Source organism: Moschus berezovskii, chromosome 25 (assembly GCF_049115385.1).
Source record: "Moschus berezovskii isolate FMDL1 chromosome 25, NW_MosBer_1.0, whole genome shotgun sequence".
Classification (NCBI taxonomy): domain Eukaryota; kingdom Metazoa; phylum Chordata; class Mammalia; order Artiodactyla; family Moschidae; genus Moschus; species Moschus berezovskii.
Genome location: NC_142484.1, coordinates 11,019,556 through 11,035,244, shown reverse-complemented (window position 1 = coordinate 11,035,244; position 15,689 = coordinate 11,019,556). Strand labels below are relative to the sequence as shown.

The 15,689-nt window shown below is 50.7% G+C and overlaps 1 protein-coding gene across 1 annotated transcript; it reads left to right on the top strand.

Moving 5' to 3' along the window:
- The first annotated feature begins 2,649 nt into the window (after nucleotides 1-2,649).
- Nucleotides 2,650-13,008, top strand: LOC129548898 (pepsin A). Its single transcript, XM_055415815.2, has 8 exons — nucleotides 2,650-2,869; nucleotides 5,275-5,392; nucleotides 6,466-6,584; nucleotides 7,338-7,537; nucleotides 9,483-9,599; nucleotides 10,981-11,125; nucleotides 11,219-11,317; nucleotides 12,696-13,008. Exons 1-8 carry the CDS (start codon nucleotides 2,699-2,701, stop codon nucleotides 12,843-12,845), a joined length of 1,119 nt encoding a protein of 372 aa, XP_055271790.2. The 5' UTR covers nucleotides 2,650-2,698; the 3' UTR covers nucleotides 12,846-13,008.
- The last annotated feature ends 2,681 nt before the right edge of the window (nucleotides 13,009-15,689 follow it).

Sequence of the window (15,689 nt, the reverse complement as noted above, 5' to 3'; positions counted from 1 at the left end):
AAGCATGGGGAGAGAGAGGGACCTAGATTCAAGCCCTTGATCAGTCACTTCTCACCTGTGTCACCTCAGGCAAGTGGCACAGCCTCTCTGGACCTCAGTTTCTTCATCTGTAAAATGGGAATGATAATATCACTTACCACAATGAGCTAAAAGTAGTGAATCTAAACTCCTGCATCTCCCCTCACTGTCAAGGAAGAGAAACATGTGAATGAAACCCTTCTTGTGTCAGTTACTGCAATGGCTGGCAAATGGCAGAAACCGCTAACTGTGAAATCATGATCCTGCTGAGTCCACTCCCAAGCTGCTCTTAACTAAGCCGAGCTTACATGGGATTAATTAAAGCACTGTGTTGAACACTTGATGCACCATACAATTCACAGAGGGAGATGAAAGATGAATAAAACACACGTAATGTTCTTCATGGTTCATTGCCCACATCTCAACCCTGAGGGTTCCCTGACTCACCCTGCTCCACCCAACCTCAGTTGCCTCCATTTCTAAGTTGAAAAGTATGCAGATCCTCCTTTTATTTTTCTAAAGTATCGTAAAAGTTCATATATGCATAACCTACACATAAAGTGTAAAGAACCGTGATGAGCACCCATGTACCCACTGCCCAGCATGAGACACCAAGTACCTCTGAAGACCCCGGCCAGCCCCCAGAACATGCCCCTTCCCCCACCCACCCCAGGGGGAGTCTTGAGCCAGGGTTTCCATCTGCTGTTCCGAGGACCTAGGCAGGCATCTTCAGGACCATCAGCTCCTCCTAGAAGCACTGAGACGTGCCCAAAGGTGACAGCACAGCTCAAAGAAGAAATGCTTGAAGGGGAGGAAAAGAGAGCAGAGAGGAAGCAGGCACTAAAAGATGAGAAAATGCAAAATGCAGATCAAGGATCCATGATTGGGGTACAGAGGTGTCTTAATGGGTACGTTTTGAATGCAAATGTGCTCTGTAGTTAGGCTCACCACCACTGGCCCAGAACTTGATTCGCACTGCCCACCCCTCCATGCTCATCCAGAGGCCCTAGGGAAATTGGAGTTTTATAGTATCTGTGTCTCCCACTGTTGGAAAAACCAGTGTGGCGCAGGGAATCTGTTATCAGAACAAGACCCACAGACAGGTCTTGCTACCTACTTGTGACCTCCCCACCCCCTCGCCAAAATTCCTACGTCAAGCTTCTCACTCCACTTGGTCCAAAGGGAAGAAGAATCCATTGAGCTAGAAAGCACCCTTATTAGGAAGAGAGCTTTTCACTCCATGCTTCCACTGCAGGGGGCATGGGTTTGATCCCTGGTGAGGGAACGAAGACCTCGCATGTCATGAGGCACAGCCAGGAAGAGAGAGAACTTTCTCAGTCATTCACACCCTAGTATGAATTTGCCTGGATTGCTTTGGCCCACTGCAGCTGATTCAGTCAAGTTTAAAGCACGGAGCGCTTGGGAGTCAGACCCAGATGGGGTCTCAAAGGCTTTGAGTAACCAAGAAGATGGGAGAGGAGCAGTATGAAGAAAAGGGTGTCAGAAAATGAGGGACACAGATTCCACAGACAAACCCAGCCTGTTTCAAGTTTGCTTCCTCCAGGGTCGGAAGCATTCTTCCACCCACCCCATCCCCTTGCTCTGCACAACACGCACCAATTTCCCAAGATGCAGCCCAAGAGCCACGAGCAGCAAGAGCCAAATAAGGCCCATATGCCAGCTAGACATCCAGCAACTCCATATAACAATCTCTTCATGGGGAAATGTGTCCTGAGTCCCAAACCACCCACCTAAGGATGTGCTTGAGGACAGCAGCTCTGGGACATGGCCCGTCACTGCAAGGACAGCCACTCTGTCCCACTGTCTGTCCCACCAGGACCATTCGGGTACCTGGAGCTCCTCTGACATCTGTCCAACATTCAGTGCACTTTGGACCAATTTTGTCAAAATATTCTGCTTATCGAGTTTGGGTGCCTTCTATTATTTAAGAAATAAACCGCCACTTGGCCGGTTGCTGTCTGTGGGGTCATTCCAGCCCGAGGTCTGGGTAACAAATGGAAAGCTACTCAACTGGAAACTCTGAACACGGCATAGGGCAGGGACAATCTTATCAGGAAATTTTCTGCTTGGGGTGAGAGTAATGGGTGACGCTGGTGGCTGATAAGGCCATGCCCAAGGACTCGGGCTGTATATAAGGAGCGGCTCCTGCCTGCTGCTGTACACTTTCCCGTCTTCCCTTCTCCGGAGACTTGGGAGCCAGGAAGAACCATGAAGTGGCTGCTCCTGCTTGCTTTGGTGGCGCTCTCTGAGTGCAGCGTCTACAAGTGAGTCTGGGGGATGCTCTGCACCAAGAGCTGTTTTCCTGGGGTTATTTCCTTTTGCTGTCCTTCCCTCTTCCCTCCCACAACTCCTCTCTCTGCATCCATCTGCAGCCTCTTTTCTCTGCTCACTGGGGGACGCAGCACAGCAGACATGGTTAACAGCACAGACCCTCCAGGCCAGGCTGGGTAGGGTTCTGAGCAACAGCACTGGGCCGGGCCACGTCCGGCAACCACTTCTCCTATCTGCGTTACTCTGTCCAAAGACGGGGGCATCTCCCCTCTCGACTTCCTTCTTGTGCTTTTGGGCAAGCTTCCTTTTCCTTCCCGGTCTTCCACAGCACCCCATGAGCAGGTCCTTTGTCTAATCACCCTTCTTCCTCCAAACCAACTGCGTGCAAATGCTCCGCCACAGGATCCCACTCGTCAAAAAGAAGTCCTTGAGACAGAACCTGATGGAGAATGGCAAGCTGAAGGAATTCATGAAGACACACAAATACAACCTGGGCAGCAAGTACAACCGGGAGGCCGCCATCTTGGTGTCTGACCAGCCCCTTCAGAATTACCTGGATGTGAGTGTGTGGGCAGGCAGCGGGCCAGCTCCAAGGACTCAGCCTAGAGGAGAGAGGTGGGATTCCAGGGTCTGGGAAGACAGGCCAGTGCTCTAAACCCCTAGGCAAGTGTAACCCAAGGATCTGCTCCCTGGATCTCAGAGACACAGGGAGAGTAGAAAAACTCACAGTCGGAGGTGTTGCTCTCAATTCATTTATCTTTCATTCATCCATGCTTACCTAGATGGAGCACCTCCCATGTGTCAGGCTCTGTGCTGGGCCCAGAGCAGCAGCAGTGAACAGATGATGATCAGGGAGCCTCACAAAGCAGGACAAGCACAACCAGGCCGCCCAGTGAGGCTGCCACACGGACTGCGTGACAGATGATGGGCAGGGACACCTTCCTGGGGCAAGGGAGACAGCGGGGAGGTCCCAGAGGACAGGAGAGTGTCCCAGAGAGTGGGAAGACTTGCACCAGACCCTGTGACAGCGGGGAGAGGGTGCATTTGAGGAGTGGAAGCCAGAGTCCATTTTCAAAGCGAGGTCCGTGTCCATGGGGGTTGGTGGGTGGAGCCAGACCAGAGTGGGTGGGGGGGATAAGGATTGGCATCTTAATTGCCACCAGATCACCCTATCTGGGGCGGGGGGGGGGGGTATTGACAAGATCAGATTGGAATTTCAGGAAGATCATTCTGACTCTTCCATTTTGGACCCAGTGGGCTTGCCCTTCAGTGGATACTATACATCCCCTGGGTGAAAGCCAAGGTCATGAAGCAATCTTGCCTGTCATTAAGAGCTTGGCCTATGCCATTTGCCAGACCTAGGGAAGTCTAGGCTCTCATGCTTCCAAGTCATGGGAACTTGGACAAGTCTGAGGGAGACTCAGCTTCCTTGTCCGTAAGACAGAACTATTACTATCCACCACCAGAGGGTTGTTTTGAGTAATTCAAGCAGTAATGTAGTGGGGGAGGGTTGATTTGGGGGAGGTTTTCTCATTTTGGGTTTTGTTGGGTTTTTTTGAGTGCTTAGAACAGGGCCTGGCATTTGGTTACAGCTTGGTAAAAGCTTTATAAAGTTAGCCCATTTGTTCACTTTACAAATATTTATAAAACACCTACTCTCTATCAGAGACTATGCCAGGAGCTGGGGAAACATGGTGACTAAGCAAAGATCCTGGAGCTTATGTTCTAGATGGAAAGACAAATAAGAGACAAATAAATAGGAATGTAAGATAATTCCAGGTAATCACAAGTGCCACAGGGAAGAAAGTCAATTAGTTAAGAATAAGGAGAAAAAGAATGGGGGAGGGGCAAATTTAGATAAAGTAGTCAGGGAAGGCCTCCTGATGGAGGTGATATTTGACTAGAGCACTGAAGAATGGATGAGAAGGAGTCAGTCAAGGAAAGATCTAGAATAAATATTTTCCTAGAACAAGAAATACCAAGTGCAAAGGCCCTGGGATGGGAATGAGCTGGTCATGAAAGAACCATAGCAGCGAGGCTGGAGCAGAGCTAGCCAGGGAAAAACTGTTACCACTAAGAGTAAAATTCCTGAAGATACACTTTCTTTCTTTTTTTTATCTATTTGGTTGCACCTGGTTTTAGTGGCGGCATGCAAACTCCTAGTTGTGGCATGAGGGCATCTAATTCCCTGACCAGGGATGGAACCTGGGCCCCCTGCATTGGGAGCACGCAGTCTTAGCCACTAGACAGCCAGGAAAGTCCCAAGGATACCCTTTCTTAAACCCAGTGCAGTCATCTAGACTTAGGAACAAGATATCTCAAGGGGTCTTCAATTCTAGGTGACTTGTTTGTCTCTCCATCAACAATTTAAAGAAAAAATGCTTGAGCATTTACTCTGCTGGGGCTTCCCAGGTGGCACTAGTGGTAAAGAATCTGCCTGCCAATGCAGGAGACACAAGAGACCTGGGTTCGATCCCTGGGTTGGGAAGATCCCCTGGAGTAGGAAATGGCAAGCCACTCCAGTATTCTTGCCTGGGAAATCCCATGGACAGAGGAGCCTGGTGGGCTACAGTCCATCACGCTGCAGATATTAGACACGACTGAGTGACTAAGAACAGATTTACTCTGCTGGGTAAGTTTCTACCCTATTCAAGAGCGTGCATTCTCTAGGATAGCAAGACTAAGACATTCTAGGCAAGAGGGGACAGCAGATTATTGTTGAATGTTCATGAGGCTTAGAAGAGAATAGGCAGAGGCTGACAGGAGAGCAATCAGGGAAGACTTCAAGGAGGAAGGGAGACCTGGCTGGGCCTTGAAGGATGGAGGGATACACTGGATCAAGAGACGAAGGGAAGGGGGCCAGTGAAGGGGGAGGCGGGGTGTGGCCAAGAGGACCCAGAGACAGTTCCTGGGGAGGCCAGGCTGGGGAGTCCCCAGTCGGTGAGCTGTGTGTCCCCCCGGCAGACGGAGTACTTTGGCACCATTGGCATCGGCACCCCCGCTCAGGACTTCACTGTCATCTTTGACACCGGCTCCTCCAACCTGTGGGTGCCCTCCGTCTACTGTTCCAGCGAGGCCTGCAGTAAGTGTCCCCCTGCCCTCTCCAGGTCCCTGGCAACTAGTCACCTGGGAGCCCCGAATGCTCAGGGGCCTCACGTAGGTCTGATTTCAAGCCCACTGAAGCCACTCAGGGATCCACTCCAAAAGCATTCACTGAGCACCTTTTATGTGCCAGGCTTAGGTGCCCTGGAGGGTGAAGGGGTGAATCACATGTGGTGCCAGCCCTCAGGAAGTTCAGTCCAGGGGCAGAGTGTGCAGGGCACATTACCATGGGCAGCTGTGGGCCTGCTCCAGGCAGCATGAGCCTGGCAGGACCTTCCTTCAGCGTTGTTGTTGTTTAGTCGCTCAGTCATGTCCAACCCTTTGTGACCCCATGAACGACCCCTGACCCCATGAAGGCCAGGCTTCCCTGCCCTTCACCATCTCCCAGAGTTTGCTCAAACTCATGTCCATCATGTTGATGATGCCATCCAATCATCTCATCCTCTGTTCTCCCCTTTCTCCTTCTGCCTCCTTCAACCTTTCCCAACATCAGAGTCTTTTCCAATGAGTCAGCTCTTCGCACCAGGTGGTCAAAGTATTAGAGCTTCAGCTTCAGCATCAGTCTCTCTAATGAATATTCAAGGCTGACTCCCTTTAGGATTGACTGGTTTGATCTCCTTGCAATCCAAGGGACTCTCAAGAGTATTCTCCAACACCACAGTTGGAAAGCATCAAATCTTCAGTACTCAGCCTGCTTAATGGTCCAACTCTCACATTTCTAGATGACTACTAGAAAAACCATAGCTTTGACTATAGGGACCTTTGTCAGCAAAGTGATGTCTCTGCTTTTTAATATGCTCTCTAGGTTTGTCATAGCTTTCCTTCCAAGGAGCAAGTATCTTTTCATTTCATAGCCTCAGTTTCCATTCACAGTGAGATGATCCCAATTGGTCTAACCAGACAGGAATGGAACCTGGGAACACTAGGGCACCAAAGTCTAAAGAAAAAAGCTAACTTTCTCTTCCAAAAACCCGACCCAAAACGAAGGCACCCCCAGCCCATGACTCTGGCTCAACTTTTGGAGTTTGACCATGTCTCTTCTTGCCCTCACAGCCAACCACAACCGCTTCAACCCTCAAGATTCCTCCACCTATGAGGCCACCAGCGAGACACTGTCCATCACCTACGGAACCGGCAGCATGACAGGCGTGCTTGGATACGACACCGTCCAGGTGAACACACTCTGGCCAGCCGCCTCATCCTGCACAGCTTCCAACTTCAGGGACCTTGGAGGCCACAACACAGACCTCTCTCTCCCCACCCCCTCCTCACCCTCTGCGGCAGAACCAGCTCATTCAATATGGGTCTTGGTATCACAAAAGAAACCTAACTGGGCCATGCAGAAAGTGGCAGAGATATCACAGATATTTTGGAGGGCCTGGTGGCAGGGGTGGGGTGCAGAAGTAGTAACGGAGGGGAATGCCAGAAGCCAGAAGCCAACGTCAGCACCACCCACGTTGAAAGCTTCGAAGGGGTAAGAGGAAGGTTAGGAAAAGGCTCAGTTCTCTTTTAGCACCTCCTCTTCTTCCTCCTCCCAGAGCCCGCAGCCTCCCTGAGCCACAAAAGCTCCACCACAAGCATCCCCCGCCTTTCCAGGGCGCAGCAGGGGCCCAGGGTTCTGATCTGCCCGGTGTCTGCTTTGCATCTGATCTTCAGAAACACACACACATGGCGACCATCTGTTCTGCAGCACATTCTCACACCAAGCTGCAGATGGTGCCCATCTGGGAATCAGCCTCAGTTGTTCTTTCCAGCAGAATAACAAGAAATTCCAGGACTAAACCCTCTCCCCTCCTGCCAGCCTGACGCCCCGGAAGCCAAGGGCTACATGAAATGAACCAGGGGAGGCTCTGAGCCCAGGGTGGGCACCCCGCGGTGCTCAGTCAGCACAAACTAATGAGAAACGTCTTGGTTCCCCCACGCAGGTCGGTGGCATCACCGACACCAACCAGATCTTCGGCCTGAGTGAGACAGAACCCGGCTCCTTCCTGTACTACGCTCCCTTCGATGGCATCCTGGGTCTCGCCTACCCCAGCATCTCCTCCTCCGGGGCCACCCCTGTCTTTGACAACATATGGGACCAGGGTCTGGTTTCCCAAGACCTCTTCTCCGTCTACCTGAGCAGGTAAGTGAAGCAAGGAGGTCACAGTCACCAGGTCCAGCGGGAGGTTGTCGAAGGCTGGATGGGCTGGAATCTTGGCAAGCAGGGGGATTGGCAAGGTGAGTGTCTTAGACTTGAGAGGTGTATCTTTGGAGAGAACAGTGCCAAATTCCTCTCTGATGAACAGTCTTCATCGTCTTATTTTACTAGCAAGATTCTCTGTCGCCTTGCTTTATGCAAGTCAAATATCATTAGCTGTTTGCTCTCCAGAAGACCACCATTTAAAGTGAGTCCATTTAGGGACTTCCCTCGTGGTCCAGTGGTTAGGATTCTGCACTCCCAGTGTAGGGGCCCAGGATCTGACCCTGGGTCAGGAGCTAGATCCCACATGCTGCAGCGAAGACTTGGTGCAGCCAAATTTAAAAAAAAAAAATGTTTTTTTAAAGAGGGAATCCACTTAAAATTGGAGCCAAAAGTTCATAGCAATAAATGAAAAGAAGTTTTGATTGGGATTTAGACCTTGAACAGAGAGAGAAACTTTTAAATGATGAAAGCAAGTTTCTTTCATCAGTTAACAAAACTTAGGTTCCAGGTGTGGCTATGAGTTAATTCTAAGAATAAAGAATAACCAAGCTTTGGTCTTGGCTGAGTAGAGGTTTGTGCCAGAATATCTGAGGTTGTGTCACCGACTTTCTTGAGATACTCAGCCTTCGTCTGACACTCACATCCTTTTCTTTTGAAGCGATTTGTCATCATTGATGGTTTTTTTTTTTAGATATTGACTATTCTATAATCTCCCCGGTACTGTCAGATGTTTACAAGGAAGGTGGGGTGGGGTTAGGGGAGTGGAATCATCTGTCTGTGACTGGTCTGTCTGTGACCAATTGTTTGCTGAATAATTTTAGTGTCATCTACATTTGCTTTCCTGTCTAAACTGAAACTGCAGAGATTTAGACAATGAATATTCCAGTAATCAGGACTCCAGCAATGTACAATAGGAGGGTCTTTTTAGCCTTTTTTTCTCTTGACCACTTAATATTCAAGTTTCAGCTCTCTTAAACATAATCTGTTTTTATGGGCAATTAGGTAATTCACACAAGGCCAACTAGACTGAAGTTTCGCAATCCCAGCACTATTGACATTTTTGGACCAGATGATTCCTTGCTGTTGGGGGCTGCTTTGGGATGTTTGGCAGCTTCCCTGGCCTCCACCTACCAGAGGCCAGCGGCTCCCCCAACCCCCACCTAGTCATGGCAATGAAAAACGCCTGCAGACATTTGCAAACCATGAACTACATTATCAAGGCTTTCAGAGCAGACACTGTCATTAGTTTATTTTTCTTGAGGTCCCCACAGAAAAGAGAGTATGTGGTGGAAACCACACATACTTTGGAACCAAAAAGACCCAGGTTCCGTGACTCCCTGGCTGTGTGACCTTGGGCACATTGCACCACCTCTCTGAGCCTCAGTTACTTCAGTGTAAAACAGAAATAAAAGCGATCACGGCATGGGTCTTGGTGTCAGGATTATAAGAAACCCTGTGGACCATACACACCGCTCACCTCTTGACACTGGCAAGATCCCAATTAAGAGTAGCTCTTAGTTTATGGTTGCTAGGGAAAGGATGGGAGAAAGGGCTAGTTAGGGAGTTTGGGATGGACAAGGACACACTGCTATATTTAAAATGGGTAACCAACAAGGACCTCATATATAGCACAGGGAACTCTGCTCAGTGTTATGTGGCAGCCTGGATGGGAGGGGAGTTTGGGGGAGAATGGATAGATGCATATGTACAGCTGAGTCCCTTCGCTGTTACCTGAAACTATCACAGCATTGTTAATCAGCTATACTCCAATACAAAACAAAAAAAAAATTTTTTTTAAGTAGCTCTTAGAATGCACACAGTTTATATGTTCAGATGGAATTGTGAATGTGTGAATGAATTCCTGTTTTCCCTCCACTCTCCATAGCAACGAAGAGAGCGGCAGTGTGGTGATGTTTGGTGACATCGATTCCTCTTACTACTCGGGAAGTCTGAACTGGGTGCCTGTTTCTGTTGAGGGCTATTGGCAGATCACTGTGGACAGGTGAGGTCATTGTGGATGGGCTATATCCTGGCATGGGCCCCAGACCCCATTTCTTTACAGACTCGTAATTAACTAAGAATTCCGGGATCCTCCTGGAACAGCCAGCACAGGGAAATGTGCTCCAGAAGGAGAAGGTAAAAGTTGGCCAAGTCAGAGAGACCTGGAAAAGGTCACATCATTGGAGGATAAGCAGTGTCTGGGACCCCCCCACCCCAGAGACTCAGCAAGGATGAGACAGCCAATTCCCTTCTGAGCAAAGAGACAGGACAGTCTACCAGCATCTCTGGGGAGAGTGGGGTGTCCCCTGTCCACACATCTTGGCTTTTAGGGGGCTCGTCAGTTTTGGCCTAAGGTCAGGGCAAGATGGTGGAGAAGTTGTTTCAAAACATTTCCTCCCATGGGCTTCCCTGGTGGCTCAGATGGCAAAGAATCTACCTTCAGTGCGGGAGACACAGATTCAGTCCCTGGGTCAGGAAGATCCCTTGAAGAAGGGAATGGCAAACAACTCCAGTATTCTAGCCTAGAGAATCCCATGGACAGAGGAGCCTGGCAGGCTACAGTCCATGGGGTTGCAGAGAGTCGGACAGACTGAGCGACTAGCACACACACACACACACATACACACACACACTTCCTCCCACTTTCCCCTTCAAAGACTATCTGCCCACAGGCAGCCTTAACCTCCAGCTGTTCTGCCCACCGTTGGCCTGCTTGGGTGACCCATAGCCCAGGTTTGCCCAGGAGTGAGCAGTTTCCTATGATGCCAGCCTTTCAGTAGTCAAACCAAGACAGTCCCGGGGAAACTGGGGCATACTGATCTCCCTATGTCTGCCCCAGCCATGCCAAAACCCCTTCAGTTCCTCGAACTCCTGCCCCTGCTCGCCTTGGGTGAATGGGGCAGTCAGGGCTGGACTTACCTGGCCACCACTCCATCATCATTGCCCACCCTCTGTCGCCTCTACCTGTGCTGTCCTCCTCTAGCTCTTCCTCTCCCTAGCAACCTTTGGGTGTCCACTTCCCTGAGAAGCCTTCCCTGGCTTGGTCCACACCCACCCCCTCACCCTGGCTTGGGTTCTGATCCCCTACTCACCCTGCTCCTCCTCAATCATAATTGATCTTTCCAGCTACAGTAGGAGCTCCTTGCGGCCAGAAACCGTGCACCCGTCTTGTCTGGCTTTGCATGGCCTGTGCCTCACACAGAGCAGGCGCTCAGTAATTCCTGGTAGAATACAGGAATTCAGAGAATGCGCATGTGAACGAGAGAAGCTGAAGTTTTATGCACTGGCCAACGGATGGGGAAGGAACCAGGGTCACCTGGCTCCTCCCTGAGAGACGTACCCACTAGGGCCTCAGGGGACCCTGACTTGCCTCTTTTCCTCAGCATCACCATGAACGGAGAGTCCATCGCTTGCAGCAGTGGCTGCCAGGCCATTGTTGACACCGGTACCTCTCTGCTGGCTGGCCCAACCACTGCCATTTCCAACATTCAGAGCTACATTGGAGCCAGCGAGGATTCCTCTGGCGAAGTAAGTCCAGCCCTGACTGCCCTGTTCTAGACTCAGACAGTGGATCTGCCATGCACGAGCAATGAAAGCCCTGCTAACCCTCGCTCTTTCCAGGTGGCGATCAGCTGCTCTTCCATCGACAGCCTGCCCGACATTGTCTTCACCATCAACGGTGTCCAGTACCCTGTGCCCCCCAGTGCCTACATCCTGCAGGTAAGGGGGCTCTGGGCCTTCCACTAGATGTGCCCACCCAGAATGTGGCCACAGAGTGCCCCTCGGCACAAGGGCAAAGGCACTTCCACAAGCTGGAGCTGCCATCTGCTCTGGACAGCCTCCGGAGAAAAAGAATACATCACAGATAAATGTGCGAATGAGAATTGAGAGGCAGCACCCCCGGGGAGGAAAAGCAAGGCAAAGGTTGGTGGCGTGAAAGGATTTCTAGCTGGGCACCGGAGTCCAAGCTCTGGGTCTCAAAGATTAGCCCCAGGATCTTCAGCAAGGTACTAACCCCTGGAGTCTTCCTTCATCTAAAACCTAGAGCTTTCCCCACAACCAGGGTGTAGTTATCATAATCACGCGAGATTGCCCACAACAAACCTACAAAGTGTTGGGCAAATGGAAACCATACCTCCCATAGGGTCAGGGCTTATGACGCTCCTATGGTCTCTGCTGCTGCTGCTGCCCCTGCTAAGTCGCTTCAGTCGTGTCCGACTCTGTGCGACCCCATAGACGGCAGCCCACCAGGCTCCCCCGTCCCCGGGACTCTCCAGGCAAGAATACTGGAGTGGGTTGCCATTTCCTTCTCCAATGCATGAAAGTGAAAAGTGAAAGCGAAGTCACTCAGTCGTGTCCCACTCCTAGCGACCCCATGGACTGCAGCCCACCAGGCTCCTCCATCCATGGGATTTTTCAGGCAAGAGTACTGGAGTGGGGTGCCATTGCCTTCTCCTATGATCTCTACCAAGTAGTAAATCTTCAATCAGATGCGCCCAGGAAAACCCTACCTTCTAGTACAATACTGGATGGGAAACTAGTTTTGCCCAGTGGGTGGATGTCATTCAGCAAGAATGAACTAGGCCCCTCCCCCAGCAATGCTGATTAATTAGGAGGGGGTGGAGCCTAAGCCATGGAAGGGGATTGGGGTGCGGAGGGCTTGAAGCTCCAGAGGGGGTTGTAATATGCAGCCAAAGTCACAAGTCAGTGACTTTGTGAACGAAAAGGACTAGCAGCTGATCCAGTTTGCCACTGGTGGGGATCAGAATAATGAGAAAAGGCTGTGTCACCAGGGCTTCCAGAATCCTTCCCGGCAGCTGAGCTCTCCCTAAACCCCTTAGCTCCAATGCTGACGTCAGGATGTGTACATCTGCCAGAAACACTGGATAATGTCTGGTAATCCCTGGAAACCAAAAGAGCAGCAAGTTGTTTACAGAGGCAGACCCCAGGTCAGGAAGAGCCAGGTCCCCAGGCACAAGCCTGGAAGCTCCTCCTTACATGTGGCTGACAGCACACCATGGTCCTGGATGCTCAGGCCCCAGCGCCTGTCCTCAAAGGGTCTGCATCCCACCTCGGGTTTTATTCTTCTTTCCTCCAGAGCGACGGGATCTGCTCCAGTGGGTTGGAGGGCATGGACATCTCCACCTCCTCCGGGGACCTCTGGATCCTGGGTGATGTCTTCATCCGCCAGTACTTCACCGTCTTCGATAGGGCCAACAACCAGATTGGCTTGGCTCCCGTGGCCTGAGCCCGTGTGGTTCCAGCCACTTCCAGGAAGATCCCTCCCTGATTCTGCCCCTGGTCTTTGATGTGGATAATTCTCCTGGTTGTTCCTCCTCTGGGATCCTGGAGGTGGAATCTTGGTCCTGTTCCCTGTCACATCAATAATGTAGAATAAATCATAATCTCCTGGAAAATGCCTTGTGTGGTTGCTTCTGTTTGTCGGAGTTCCCCTTTGCATCACTGGGGTCGGAACACTGGGGCAGGGGACAGAACTGACCACTTCCATTTGGACAGCACTAGACACAGTGGCAGCACATGCTCTGTAACAGAGCTAGGAAGATGAACGGGCCTCTGCTGGACCAGCTGGGAGCGTCATATAAAGACCTGGGGACCAGAAATGCCAGGGCTGTTGCATTCTCACAGAATTCGCACACGCGTGGTCAGTCACTTCAGTCGTATCCGACCTTTTGCGACTCTATGCACTGTAGCCCACCAGTCTCCTCTGTCCATGGGGATTCTCCAGGTAAGAAAACTGGAGTGGGTTGCCATGCCCTCCTCCAGGGGATCTTCCCGACCCAGAGATCAAAGTTCTTCTAGAATAGAGCACCTGAATTCTCTCTTTTTTTTTTTAATATTTATTGATTGATTTGGCTGTGCTGGATCTTAGTTTCAGCACTCAGGAGGTTAGCTGTGGCTTGCAGTGAACTCTCAGTTGCGGCATGTGGGATCTAGTTCCCCAACCAGGGATGGAACCCAGGCCCCCTGCATTGGGAATGCAGAGTCTTAGCCCCTGGACCACCAGGGAAGTCCCAGCACCTGAACTGAGGGAGTAATTAATTTTTCCCAAAACCAAGAAGAGATGATGAGAAAAGGAAAAGAATTAAGGAGAGGCTCCCACTGATGGTGACACTCCTAAGTATGCCAGGCAAGGCAGAAATGACCATGAGACCTGGGCCAGAATGGTGAGAGAAGCTGATACCCCCAAATCTACCAGGCTGTTCTGTGATGAGCTGGTTGATGCAGACTAACCCTTGGGAGCCCCTCAACACTCTGGGTGTGAGACAATGAGCTGATCCACTTCCCCATCAGTGAGTCAAAGAGGATGGTTTTCCATTCCCCAAGGAGAGGAACAACAGGTGATAATGGAGCCTAGACTATTTTTGGATTATAAAGAGAATAAGATTTGCTCGCACATACATAAAGAGAAAAAAGGTCCCCAAGAACCAGACACCACAAAAGGGGTGGCATGGGAGGGGGTGCCTAGGTGGATGTGGTGAGGGGAGATGCCTCACTATTCTCCAGGCAAGAATACTGGAGTGAGTTGTCATGCCCTCCTCCAGGGGATCTTCCCAATGCAGGGATCCAACCCAGGTCTCCCGCATCACAGGCAGTTTCTTCACCAGCTGAGCCACAAGGGAAGCCCAAGAATACTGGCGCTGGTAGCCTATACCCTTCTCCAGGGGATCTTCCCGACCCAGGAATCGAACCAGGGCCTCCTGCATTGCAGGCAGATTCTTTACCAACTGAGCTATCAGGGAAGCCCTGCTGTGACTTATTCTCAAGCCTGTTTATCCAATAAACTCCAAAACTTCCACTAAGCCGGAGCACCACAATTGAGCCTGTGCTCTAGAGCTTGGGAGCTACAACTAATGAGCCCAAGTGCCACAACTACTGAAGCCCGTGCACCCTGGAGCCCGTGCTCCGCAACAAGAGAAGCCACCTGAACGAGAAGCCCACAACGAGAGCAGTCCCTGCTCGCCGCAGCTAGAAAAAAGCCTGTGCAGCAATGAAGACGCAGCGCAGCCAATAATAAGCAAATAAAATTATTTTTTCAAAGTGTCAAAATAAGTATGGGATGGGCTAGATTCCAGGCCCTTCTTTGAGGCTCACGGGGCACAGACCCCAATCAAAGGCTCTGAGAACTCCTACCGCGAAGTGATCTGTCTCACTTGACTTGCAAGCCCAGCTTGATCCCAGTTCCCCTCTTGCTGGTGAACCCATCGCAGTCTCTCCTTGCACACGGCGCCTGCTTCTGCTGAGCTGAAAGCGGTCTGCTGGAGACACTGGCCTGAGGGCTGGAGCCCGGCCTCCCTGCTGAGGAGGACTGACTTTGGGGTGCTCAGAACAAAATGGCTTTGGGCACACTTGTCATATCATTCCCCAATTTGTAATTTATCACGTAAATGCAAGATATTGGAATCAACGAAGGTGTGGGGTGAACTCTCCCAGCCAATGGCCCAGGTCTCCCCATTGTCATTTATACCCATTCTAGCCTATTTTCCAGATCTGCACAATCTTTTTTTTTTTTTTATTTTATACAAGCCTTTCATGAAACCTAATCTTTTTTTTTTTTTTCCTTTAGCAATGCCAGGTCTTAGTTACAGCACCAGGATCTTCAATCTTTGTTGCAGGGTCTTTAGTTATGGAATGCAGGACCTTTCAGTTGAGGCATGTGGGATCTAGTTCCCTGACCAGGGATTGAACCCAGACCCCTTGCATTGGAAGGGCAGAGTCTTAGCCACTGGACCACCAGGGATGTCCCAATCTTTTTAAAACATAAATTTGATCACATTCAACCCTTTCATCAATGCTCTGCAATTGCTTTTGGAATAAGACAATAGATCTCTGGCGTGGTTTCCAAGCCCTGCAGGCTCTGGTACCCATGGACTTTCCCTGTCTCACTGTGATCCCTCATACCCTTAGCTCCCACTGCCCTTGCCTTTGTCCACCGCCTACACAAGTTCTCCCCACCTCAGGCCCTGATACATACACACTGTTCCCTCCTAGCATCCTGCAGGTATCAGCTTACACATCACTTCCCGGCAAAGCCCTCCCTGGCCACCCTCTCACAGGGTGGCCCTCCTTGACT

Excerpts from the sequence above, each read along its gene's own strand:
- LOC129548898 (XM_055415815.2), top strand. The coding sequence starts at position 2,699 with ATGCTCCGCCACAGGATCCCACTCGTCAAAAAGAAGTCCTTGAGACAG. Across the intron at positions 11,126-11,218 it reads GCGAGGATTCCTCTGGCGAA|GTGGCGATCAGCTGCTCTTC; the intron begins GTAAGTCCAGCC and ends CGCTCTTTCCAG. Across the intron at positions 11,318-12,695 it reads CCAGTGCCTACATCCTGCAG|AGCGACGGGATCTGCTCCAG; the intron begins GTAAGGGGGCTC and ends TCTTTCCTCCAG.